General features: G+C 46.5%; 2 protein-coding genes across 2 annotated transcripts; one reads left to right on the top strand and one right to left on the bottom strand.

Moving 5' to 3' along the window:
* Positions 1–1,602: 1,602 nt before the first annotated feature.
* On the bottom strand, positions 1,603–6,750 carry LOC145959292 (uncharacterized). The gene has a single exon (XM_083077974.1). It carries the CDS (start codon positions 6,748–6,750, stop codon positions 1,603–1,605), a length of 5,148 nt encoding a protein of 1,715 aa, XP_082934100.1.
* Positions 6,751–10,605: 3,855 nt separating this feature from the next.
* LOC145959274 (uncharacterized) lies at positions 10,606–12,900 on the top strand. Its single transcript, XM_083077948.1, has one exon. It carries the CDS (start codon positions 11,311–11,313, stop codon positions 12,898–12,900), a length of 1,590 nt encoding a protein of 529 aa, XP_082934074.1. The 5' UTR covers positions 10,606–11,310.

Genomic DNA, 12,900 nt, shown 5'->3' with positions numbered 1-12,900 from the left:
AATCTACATCTACATCTACATCTACATCTGCAATCTCTACGAATCCATTACCTTAAAGTTAAATAAAAGTTTTCTTCACTCACCGGCACTGATGCGCAACAGCGGAGTTGTTGTTATCGAAGCTAGTTGTCTGTAACATACAAATATAAAATTCATTTATAATAATGCTCACAAAATGCAATTAATATTTAAAAAAATTTTTATCGCGCGGAATTTTATATCCGATGTGTAAAATAATAAGCAGATAAACCCGTATGGAAAAATTTTATAAATTTTTGAAACCGTTTTTTAAATAGAAAATTTTATATGACTTTTATAGAAATCTTTCTCTTTAATACATTTAAATAATAAGATCGAATTATTGTTCGTTTATAACAAGTTAACAATTTATAACAATTAATATATAAATAATAATATTCACCATCAGGTTGTTCCGCCGGTGCAGGATGCCTATCCTAGGCCTGCTCCTCCTCTCAGATCATCAGGGTTGTTGCATCGATCTATAACATACAAAAGAAGATTCCAATGTAGCAGCGTTCAAAATAATTAATATTTCAAAAACTATTGTATACATTGAATTTTTATATATTTGATGCATATAATAATAGCAGATTAATAAAATAATTCTATAAATTTTAAAAAACGTTACTAATCTCCTAATCTACTAATTCTCTTATAACTTATAAAAGCTTACACCTTTACAAGATTATAGCTTTAATTTAAAAATCTTTTTCTTTAATTCTCTCTTATTTATAATATAAATAAAAAAATATAAATAAAAACATCAAATTAATTGTTGCGATTAATTGTTTAATTTAAATTATAATAAATATATTTAATATTTAATATATAATTACTGTTAGCAAAAGGCGCGAGAATAGACCGAGAAGTGAGCGCGGCGCGAAAGAAAGAGAACGACAAGTCCCGATATATATATGTGTCTATGTACAGTCCTTTATTCTAATTCACAAATACAATTTTTAATATATTTACAGTTTCTTGACTAACGACGAAGAAAGATCGAAAAATTCAAGCTGAATTTTGAATCCGCAAGCAACGGAGAAAATCGATTTATTCCGCGAGCGACGGAAAGAACGTTTTAATATTCGAGAGCTAAATGATCGCGTCGGAGACTTTTCGACAAAAGGCTCAGTGCTCCGTGATCGCGTCGATTTATACTCAAGCCCTTCTCGAAAGATCCCGATTTTTCGTGAACTCGACGGTTACCGAGACAATGTTTAAATTGAGCGATCTAACGGGTTATTTGTTGTTGTTGGATCTTTCGAGAAGGGCGAGCGCTGTTTTCGGATATTCGCTGACAAAGCGATATCTCGCTATCGGCTGCCAGGGGCGCCGAACGAACGGCCGGGCCCTCGACTCTCCTTTTTAGTCGAGGGCCATTGCGAGAGTTTTAATTAATTTTTTGATGTTTTTGAACATTCCGCCCGCCTCGCCGAAGGCGTTTGGCGAAATTAGGCTATTTGCGGCAGTGGATGCGCTGCACGCAATGGGAGAATTTATTTTACAGTAGGAAAAAATTTCAGAATAATATTCTATATCTGATTAAAAAATTCAGATCCGTTACTCGCGAGATCGGATCTATTACGGTTGAGGTCCGTAATCCTCGCTGCTGTTGACGGGTAGCACTACGAGTTTCACTACCGGTCGTACGAACTCGGAGGCTGCGGTGCGCACGGTGACGACGCGAACTTGGCCGTCCTCTCCGGGGTGGACTTTCGTGATTCGCGCGAGTGGCCATTTCGTTGGTGGTGTGAGTTCGTTCCGGAGAAGACATAGCCGACCGACCTGGAAGCCCGCCTCTTCGCGTAACCACTTAGGACGGTGAGTTATGGAGTGGAGGTACTCCTTCGACCAGCGCTCCCAAAAGTGATCCCGCATTTTTTGCAGGAGCTGCCAGCGGGATAAACGAGTCGCCGGTTGATGCAGCAAGGACGGCTCGGGTACGGCAGTCAGGGCGGCTCCCACCAGGAAGTGTCCGGGTGTCAACGCGGCGAGATCCTCAGGGTCGTCCGAGAGCGCCTGCAGTGGCCGCGAATTCAGGCACGCCTCGATTTGAGCGAGGAGGGTGCTCATCTCCTCGTATGTTAGAGTGGCGTCGCCAAGCACCCGTCGGAGATGATGTTTCAACGACTTGACGGCGGCCTCCCAGATACCACCGAAGTGCGGCGCGGAGGGAGGGTTGAACTTCCACTCGATTTTCTCGGAGGCGAGTCTGTCGATGACCCAGAGACTTTCGGGGGTGCCAGCGGTGAAGAGAGCCCTCAACTTCGAATCGGCTCCCACGAAGGTGGTTCCGCAGTCACTACGGAGACTGCGGCAAATGCCGCGGCGAGAGACGAATCGTCTGAGGGCCGCAAGGAAGGCCTCGGCCGTATAGTCCGAGACCACTTCGAGGTGTACTGCCCTGGAAGCAAGGCAGACGAAGACCGCTACGAAGGCCTTGTAAGAGCGATGTCCACGCCCCTTGGTGGTGCGAAGTTGAATCGGCCCGGCGTAGTCGACCCCGGTGTGAAGGAAGGGCCTCGCAGGTACCACGCGTTCTCGTGGAAGGTTGCCCATCAACTGCTGTGGGGTTGCCGCCCGCCATCGCACACAAATGAGGCATCGCGAGATAGCTCTTTTAACGATGGCTCGACCTCGTGGAATCCAGTATCGCTGGCGGATCAGAGACAATGTGAGCTGCGCTCCGCCGTGCAACGCTCGTCGATGACAGTCGTCCACGATTAGCCGGGTGAGGTGCGAATCCTTTGGCAGGAGGACGGGATGACGCTCGTCGTAGGCCAAGATGGAGTGCTTAAGCCGGCCGCCAACCCGCAAGAGGCCCTTAGGATCTAAAAAGGGACTAAAACGGACGAGTGAGTTTGATTTGCTGAGCGTAAGATCCTGACTTATTAATTTTAATTCGGCCTTGAATTTTTCAGATTGCACTCGCCGGATCCAGGAAACTCGAGCCTCCTCTATCTCGTCAGCAGACAGAGTCGTTCCGGGGGAGCGCCGGCGAGTGACCGCTGCACAACCTGCCTTCACGTTCAGCCACCGTCGGCACCAGGCTGTTACGCGCAGGAGTCTCTGCAGGGAGGAGAAACGCAGCAACTCGGCGGCCTCGCTCGTTGATGCCTCTGTTGCTTCGACGTGGACTCGGGTGCGCTTCTCAGGCAGGTCCTCCTCGATGTTATGGCTGATGGTAGTCGGCCACGCAGCGGTTTCTAACCTTAGCCAAGGTGGACCCTGCCACCACAGTGGGTGACTCAGCAGCGCACTGGGAGAGAGACCGCGGGAAGCGCAGTCGGCTGGGTTGTCCTGGCCAGAGACGTGATGCCACGTAGCCTCCGGGGTTGTCCTCTGGATCTCGGAGACGCGGTTCGCGACATAGGTTTGCCACCTGGTCGGGTGACCTCGAATCCAGCCCAGCGTGACGGTGGAGTCCGTCCACAGGTGAAGCGGTGCGGCTACGTCGAGGATCGCCATGGCGTGTTTGGCTAGGCGGCAGAGAAGGACGGCAGCGCATAACTCTAAGCGAGGTAAGGAAATCTGTTTGAGCGGCGTGACCTTCGTTTTGGCGGTGATCAAACTGACGGCCCATGAATCGTTTAATTTTGTCCTCAAGTACACGACGGCGGAATACGCGCGTTCAGAGGCGTCGGAGAAGCCATGGACCTCCAGGTGCGTGCAAGAAGGGTCCAGATTGATCCAGCGAGGTACTCGGATTTGCTCGAGTACCGGGATTTCCGCATGGAAGTCGACCCAGTTTGATGCGGAGACGTCGTCGAGCGGGGCATCCCACTCGAGTCCTTGAAGCCAAGTAGATTGGAAAGCGATCTTGGCACGGACCACGACCGGCGCCAGCCAGCCGAGGGGATCGAATAGTTGCGCCACCAAAGACAGCACGGATCTCTTAGTGACGGACTGCAAGGCAATGTGCCGGGTAGCGAAAGAGAAGTCGTCCGTAGCGGGATGCCACTGCAGTCCCAAGGTGGAGCGAGCCTCGTGTGGTCGCCAGTCACGGAGATCGCGCTGCAACCGATGCTCCATCGGGATGGCGGAGAGGAGAGCCGAGTCGTTGGTCGACCACTTCCGGAGAGGAAAGCCGCCCGCCATGCAGATGTCGGACAGCTGTTTGCACATCTCCTTGGTCTCCGCGAACGTTGATGCTCCAGTCAGAATGTCGTCCATGTAGACGTCCCGTCGGAGTGCGGCCGTCCCCAGTGGATACCGCTCACTCTCGTCCTCGGCTAACTGCTTCAGGGTGCGCATCGCCAGAAACGGCGCACACGCGAGACCGTAAGTCACCGTGCTCAGCTGATACTCCGCTGGACTGTCTTGCTCGGAATAACGCCACAGAATTCTTTGCAGGTCCCTATCGTCCGGATGTACCAGGATCTGCCGGAACATCTTTTCTACGTCGGTGGCGAGGACGTATCGGTGTTGTCGCCAGCGGAGTAGCACGTCGGCGAGAGGAGGCAGCAAATTCGGACCCACCATAAGATGATCGTTTAGAGTTCTGCCCGAAGTAGCTGGCGTGGAGCCGTTGAAGACCACGCGCAGCTTCGTGGTGACGCTGGTCTTCCGCAGAACGCCGTGGTGAGGTAGGTAATTCACCGACTCATTTGATTTGGCGGCAGGAGCTATGGGTGACATGTGGCGCAAGTCCTCGTACTGCCGCATGAAGTCTGAATAGAGCGCGTGAAATGGAGGATCCCGAGTGAAGCGCCTCTCCATGCTGAAGAGAACTCGCAGAGCCGAAGAGCGCGTTGCTGAAAAGTCTGGCAGAGGAGAAACGACCGGCAGACGCACGACGTATCGGTCGTCGGCGGTTCGCGTATGAGTCCGGCGAAAGAAGTTCTCGCACTCCTGATCCACAGGCGAGAGAGCTACAGCGGCGTCAGAGAGCTCCTCCTGCTGCCAGAACTTCTGTACGAGAGCGCTTAGACTTTCCTCGGCCAGGCAGTGGTGTGCTAGCGTGCGACGCGGAGTGGCTGTTGCGCCGACGGCCCCAGATAAGATCCAGCCTAATGCCGTTTTTTGTGCCACAGGTTCCTGTGATTTGCCTCGCCGAAGTCCCTCCTGGAGGATGGTGGCGTAGACATCAGCTCCCAAAAGGATGTCCACGGGGTCCGCAGCTGAGAAGTCCGGATCGGCGAGCTCCAGTCCCTTGATGTGCGTCCACGCTTGACGGTCGGCCTTGATCCCGCCTTCATAAAGGGTGAGCCGGGGAAAGACCAAGGCGGTCACGTTTATTAAAGGCCCGTCGCATAGAGAGCGGATCTGGAGAGCGACCTGACCGCGCGCGAGGCCCGTCTGCTTGCCGCCGACTCCATACACCGCGACCGAGGTAGGAGATCGCACCAGACGAAGACGCTGGGCTAAAGCTTCGGAAACTAGTGAAGACTCCGAGCCCTGATCGACTAGGGCGCGCGCAGTGTGGACGCGGCCGAACCGGTCCATTACGCGAACGCGCGCGGTAGCAAGGAGCACCGACACCGTCGGCTCGGCCTTGCGTTGCGCTAAGTGCGACGTCTTAGCGACTTCGACCGACGGACACGCCTCGTGGAGAGTCGAGTGATGACGCGCGCGACACAACGAACACGTCTTCTGAGAAGCACACTCGCTTACCTTGTGCTTCCCGAGGCAGTTAAGACACAGATCGTTCGCCTCGACGTGACGCTTCCTCTCTTCCACCGTCTTGTTCTGGTAGAGATCACAGAACATTATGTAGTGGTCCTGACTACACAAGGAGCAGCGACCTCGTTTGCTGTCCTGCTTTCGCGCGTGTAGAGTGCGGGTTTTCTGCGTTGTACTCGAACTCGACTTGGAAGAAGCGGCCTCGACCTTGACTGGCTGCAACGATTCCAAGGTGTGCAACCGACGATCCAAGAAGAGCTGCAGTTTATCATACGAAGGTGGATCGTTTGAGTCACTAATAAAATTCTCCCACTCGCGACGAGATCGAGGATCGAGAAGGTCGACAACCAGGTGCACAAAAAGGTCTTCGCCCTTCGTGATAGGGCGCCCAATGCTCTCCAGGGAGCCCACGGTGCTCTTTACGCTGTGGTAGAGTTTGCGCAGATCAATCACCGACTCGCTCTTCAGTTTTTGAAGTGACGTGAACTGGGAGATGTAACTTCGCACCAGGAGACGCTTGTTCTCATAGTAGGCAATGAGAGCATCCCACGCGCGCTCGAAGTTCTCACTTGTCGTAGGCAGGCTTCTGACCAATAATTCTGCCTCTCCCTTAAGGCACGCCTTCAGATAATGGAGCTTCTCAACTGGTGTTGTGAGGGTGTCCCTTCCGATTAGGGACTGAAAAAGGTCGCGGAAAGCTGGCCAATCCTCGTACTTCCCGGAGAAATGAGGCAGCTGGATCCGTGGAAGCGTAGTGCGAGGAGCCTGAGAGGACGGCTCTAGCGCCTTCGTAGCAGCTTCCTCGGTCTTGAGGCTACGCAGAAGGTCCAACAGCAAACCTTTATTACCGAGGTAGGCCTCCTCAGCCAGAGCAGGTATGTCGAGTTTTAAATACTCCGAATCTGCGATTTGGTCTAGGTGGTTTAGAAGCTCATCGTTGTGAGTGTCAAATTTGGTCCAGTACCTCTCCAAGGACTGCAGGCGCGCCTCCACGGCGCCCACAGTGATTCTGGCAGCGCCCAGCTTCATCAGGTTCTCGTGAGTGCGAGCGATTTTGCCGTAGAGATCCGTTGCGGCGGTAATTATTAACTCTGCCTTACGACTCATGATGGCTTGAATTTCAGGTGACTGATCTCCGAAGCACAGAGGAAGCACACCACTTTTCACTCACACGGCGTCGTATAAAAAACCGGTCACGAAGATCCGGCTCGAAGGACCAGCAAATGTTAGCAAAAGGCGCGAGAATAGACCGAGAAGTGAGCGCGGCGCGAAAGAAAGAGAACGACAAGTCCCGATATATATATGTGTCTATGTACAGTCCTTTATTCTAATTCACAAATACAATTTTTAATATATTTACAGTTTCTTGACTAACGACGAAGAAAGATCGAAAAATTCAAGCTGAATTTTGAATCCGCAAACAACGGAGAAAATCGATTTATTCCGCGAGCGACGGAAAGAACGTTTTAATATTCGAGAGCTAAATGATCGCGTCGGAGACTTTTCGACAAAAGGCTCAGTGCTCCGTGATCGCGTCGATTTATACTCAAGCCCTTCTCGAAAGATCCCGATTTTTCGTGAACTCGACGGTTACCGAGACAATGTTTAAATTGAGCGATCTAACGGGTTATTTGTTGTTGTTGGATCTTTCGAGAAGGGCGAGCGCTGTTTTCGGATATTCGCTGACAAAGCGATATCTCGCTATCGGCTGCCAGGGGCGCCGAACGAACGGCCGGGCCCTCGACTCTCCTTTTTAGTCGAGGGCCATTGCGAGAGTTTTAATTAATTTTTTGATGTTTTTGAACAATTACAAATAAATAAATTGCTTACCAGAAGGTTGCTCTGCCGGAGCCTGATGCCTCTCCTAGGCCTCCTCCTCCTCTCAGTCTTACAATTAGACGCGCGATACTTAACGGCACTCCCGCACTCACGAGCGATATTTTTATATCGCTATTTCCGCTATTTTACGCGCGATACTTAACGGTTTCCGCACTTTCGATGCGATTAAAAATTTTTTATTTGATCGCGCGATGTATATACTTAATATGTACATACTTTGAACGACACTCCCGGTTTCGGTACGAGCGAAAATCCCATTTCACTTACGAGAATCAGCTTCGAGCCAACAGGTCGGGAATGCAACGATACGACGAGCAAGGATTAGGCCCAAACCGGAAAGAAGACGAAACGATTGACGGAAATAAAGTAAAATGAAGTTCACCAACTCTTTTTCGCGCATAATTATCCTATCTCGTATCGAACCTGGACCCGCTAAGCACGATTTCAGGTGCTCCGCCCGGACATATTATGCCTCCCGCGGTTGCTATATGCTACACCAGGCTAGTAGACGGCAAAAGAAGAGGATACCCACATTTTTTAAATGCTAACATTCAGCAATTTAGAAAATGGGGAGGCAACCCCTTTTACCGAGCGAAAATCGTGCCTAGGGGAATCCACTCGACTCCTCGACAGGGTAAACACACGCAGTGCGTGTGACTGTAGACGAGCAAAGAGAAGGGACCCATTGACGACCATTCCGAGCAATCGATCGAGTTCTAACTAATTCGGGACGAATCACTCGACGAAGCACGAAGCGCCAGTGTACATTGCATAGCAACGTGTGCAAACTCGAAACATCCCAGTTAGTTGGCATCGGAAGTAGAGACTCGTGACAATAAATGAAATTGGGATTTTATATGAAAGAGTCCAAAAGTTCCGCGAAAACGCGACGACGCGAGAATACTATAACGCGAAAACGCGGTAACGAACCGCTTGCCGTCCGCGGCACGTTGACGGCACCGACGACGCGAAAGGGTACTTAGCTTCCCATTCAGGCATCTTAAGATATATCATAAATAGAAAAATTTAAAATAAACCTCAAGGCACCATCCAAGTACTAAGCCCTCCCACCGCGACAAGGTGTACCCTATGGGAGGGTTATATTATATATAATTTTATATATAATATAATATATAATTTATTTTGTAATATACTATATAAATTTTAATTCGCAAATATGAACGATAAATAAAAATATAAAAGATAAGAGAAAATCTATTATATAAAGCAATGTTCAAAATAATTGATTTTAAAACTAATTATTGCGCGCAATTAATTTTTACATTTTTACTTTCAAATGGATATACTTTAATGTTATAAATTGCGTAATTACAAAATAATTTATATTTCATTGTTACGTCCAGTGGACTCCACGATTCTTTTCTTTCCTCGAAACGATTTCGTGGAAGAAGGAAATCAAGGATCGACTTGCATTCGGAATGCAAAGCGATTCTTCTTAGAAATAAAGATAGCACTTAGAAGAACGCAACCTCACCCGCGGGTATCGTCATTAAACTTTAACAAATCTAATACTGAGAATGGCCAGTCGAGATAGCGTCAACGAAACTCTAAATAAATTTACGAGTTATATGATGAAAAGTTGTTATGAGAAATTCTAACTGTCCCGTATCTATGGGTACGGCTTTATGTTCCAAGCCTCTCTATCCAAAGAATTTTCAAAATAAAGATCTGGTCCTCGGAAGAGTGACAAATAATAAACGTAAGACAAAACCTTTCGAAATTGATAGTGCACGTGCGCTCGTTCGACAGGCCACCCTCAAGCGTTCTCCGAATCGCCAAATCATCAAGCGATAAGATAATCAGCTCACTCCCACTCTCTACTGGATGGAGCTAAGTCTCGAGCCAAAGGGCTTAACCAATTAAAATCTCAAGAGACCCCTCTCCTTTTAAAAAATCAAGCTCCTTGACCTTAGGAAGGGAGTAATAGAAATCATTTGATTCGCCTAAAAAGATTCCCCACCATCCAGAAGGGAGGAGGAGTAAAATCCTTAAAACTTGCGAGCCGAAGACGCGGACACACTTCAGTTCACAGTTCATAGAACACAGTTCATTTTAAAGAAATTACGACACCTCTTTCGTGCAGCACAGAGTATCTGTTTAAATTCAATCATTGTCAATAAGTAAGTGAAGTGAGTGAGGTGAACTTTGGATCAACTGAGCATTCTACTCATCTTCAACCAACAGCCACCCACCTGCGCTTTCAGCTCCGGTCGGATTAAATTTCTTTTTCAACACCTTGCAACGTTCACAATAAGTAGTAAGTTTAAATTTCTCTCTCAGTTCCTATTTCTCTTTCCCATTCGACTGGCGATATCAAAAACGATCTTTAAGTAATTAAAGAGTTTGAACTATAGATCCTTAAAATAATAAAAATTTAATCAATAATACTCTCTATCAGTTAGAATTTCATAATAACCATCAATAGTAATTTATCCTTAACAATTCAATTCCCTTTCCATATAACTCTTATCTATTCGTTGCGGATTTCAGAATTGGAATTCACGAATATTCCTCCTATCTATTCGTTGCGGATTTCAGAATTGGAATTCACGAATATTCCTCCTATCTATTCGTTGCGGATTTCAGAATTGGAATTCACGAATATTCCTCCTATCTATTCGTTGCGGATTTCAGAATTGGAATTCACGAATATTCTTCCTATCTATTCGTTGCGGATTTCAGAATTGGAATTCACGAATATTCCTCCTATCTATTCGTTGCGGATTTCAGAATTGGAATTCACGAATACTCCTCCTATCTATTCGTTGCAGATTTCAGAATTGGAATTCACGAATACTTCCCCACTCTCCAAAGATTCTTTACAGCAATCTATCCCATTAGTTCCCTTTAATTTTCTTCTCGATATAAATATATATAATTATATATATATATATATATAATTACTTCTTCAAATTGTGATCGGAAATATTTCAAATGAAAGGATTGAACGATAAATAAACCTTGAAGATCGTTTCTTGATAGAGACCTAATATACCTGATCGATCATCTATCTTCATCAATAATTACCGTATTTAAATCGCGTATCTTAAATTTTACTAGTGTCGCCTCATAATTCGCGATCAAACAATAGGCGTTGGCGGAATCGCCGGAACAAACGGTTAAGAGAAGGGCTGGCTCAGGCTATCGGCGGTCCAGTAAATCGTTCGACCACTAGTATAGACAGTAATAAACTCGATACCTGTTTAGATAGCAAATTTTAAATTAAAAGTAACAAAATTGTAATAATCTCCAGCCAGGGTTAATACTTAAGATTAGATTTACCACTTTTATTCCTGGCTGACGTCCTCCGAACCAATGTAACACCCGCGGAAATTCCCTCACACATACAAACAACACACATATAAAATTTTCAACTATATTTTGTATTTTTAGAAAAGATCTTTATGTAAACATTTCATATCGCTCAAACGACTAATTATTGAATAAATGATAATTTATAATAAAATCTTCATTTAATTTTGCTACCCGTTCTCATTCCTTGAAGTCCGAAATCGCACAGGGTCCCGTCCCGAGTAAAAGAGATTCGATTCTCTTACCGAAAAGGGACCGACGAGCGTAACGGCCTGGGACACTCACAGAGTTAAAGGGACCATTCTGGTCACTGACCTGTGCCAGGCCCCTGACAGTGCGCTCGACCCGATCTATACACACGCCCGAAAAGTGTGTCACCGGGTAAGTAGGTTGCGTCTTTCCAGACGGCCCGACCTTTTAAGGGTCTGGACGTAACATACTGATTAATTTTTGGGGGCTCGTCCGGGATTGAAATGTGCGATCTTGGAAACCGGAATGAGTGACGGGACTCGAAGTAAAGTCAATAAAGACGAAATAGAGGATCTTTATAAAACTGCAATAGAGCGATATAGTAAACCAAAAAACACTCGAGCTATTTCTACTCCTTTACACACATCTACCCCTAAAGCGACATCTAAACAAGTCCAATTTATTGAGGAAAATTCTTCCAATTTAACTGAAAATACCTTAATTGCCGATTCGCCTGAGCCGTCTTCCAACGATTCCGAATCTACCGCCGCAAACGCTAGTATAAGTAAAATAGTTGATAGTAATAACTTTGAAAATTATCCTGAAAACCCTAAAATCATGGCGCAACAAAATCCTTTCGCCACACTGAAATATGCGGTTGACGCTGTCCCCTTCTTCGATGGCAGCAACATTCCGCTTAACTATTTTATTGAAGGCTGCGAAGAAGCAAGATCAATGCTTCCTAAGGAAGCCGAACCGCAGTTTACTAAAATTTTAAGAACACGAATAGTAGGTGAAGCACGCAGAACGATTCAAGACCAAGATTTTGATAAAGTATCGCAACTAACTGCTTATTTAAAACGAATTTATGGGCCGGTAAAAACCGTCTATCAACTCCAAGGAGAACTAGGATGTGTTTATCAGAAAAATGACGAGGATGTAGTTACTTACGCTAACCGCGTCAAGATCTTAGGAAAACAGATATTAGAAGCGTATAGAGGACCCGGAAATACATTGCCAGACCAAGCTACTAAGACATCGCTAGAAAAAGATATGAGTAAATGCTTTATAAGGGGGCTTAAGCCCGAAATCGAACAAAGAATAGCGAGGGATTTAGATGTACAAGAAACGGTCGCCGATGCCTTAAGGATAGAAAGAGAACTGCGGGTAATGACAGATTTACGACAGGGACAGAGCAATGACTCAAACAGGACAAAAATATTACCTACTAATCGATTGCGAGAAACGTGCCAAATTTGCCTCAAAGAGGGGCATGTAGCAAACAATTGTCGAAAACTCTCTCAATTTTCACTACAAAATCACCATAAATCTGATCTAGGCATGGAAATATTAATATGTCAGATTTGTAAGAAACGAGGGCATAGTGCTGACAAATGTCGGTTTCGCGATCCTCAAGCTCGACAAACGATAAACGTAATACAGGAAAAAGCTGTCACCTGTCAATTATGTTCAAAACCAGGACATAATGCAAAAACCTGTCGACAAAATACTAATAGTCAACCCAATAAAGTCTCTGTAATTTGCCAGTGGTGTGATAAGCCAGGGCATTCCGCCAATAATTGCTGGAAAAAACAAAATGAAGAGAGAAACCTCGAAAATAAACCGAGAATTACTTGCCAAACTTGCGACAAATTCGGACACACCTCTAAAGAATGTCGTTCTAAAATTAATCAACAAGCGGCGCCTAAGAACGATTTATTCTGTCGATATTGCAAAGACCGAGGTCATCTACTCGATGATTGTCAATTACGTATCACGAGTAACAACCGTCGCAAGGAAAATAGTCAGGGAAACTACAAGGGCCCCTCGACGTCGGGTGTGCAGCAGGGGGCCGGGCAGACCTCACACCCTTCACAATCTCAAGTGGTCAAATAG

This window comes from Camponotus vicinus, unplaced genomic scaffold (assembly GCF_025532165.1).
Source record: "Camponotus vicinus isolate PSW18456_S1 unplaced genomic scaffold, iyCamVici1.0 SCAF_1, whole genome shotgun sequence".
Classification (NCBI taxonomy): Eukaryota; Metazoa; Arthropoda; class Insecta; order Hymenoptera; family Formicidae; genus Camponotus; species Camponotus vicinus.
This window is presented reverse-complemented; position numbering and strand designations above follow the sequence as displayed.

Coding starts and splice junctions, on each gene's coding strand:
- LOC145959292 (XM_083077974.1), bottom strand. CDS start 6,750: ATGAGTCGTAAGGCAGAGTTAATAATTACCGCCGCAACGGATCTCTAC.
- LOC145959274 (XM_083077948.1), top strand. CDS start 11,311: ATGAGTGACGGGACTCGAAGTAAAGTCAATAAAGACGAAATAGAGGAT.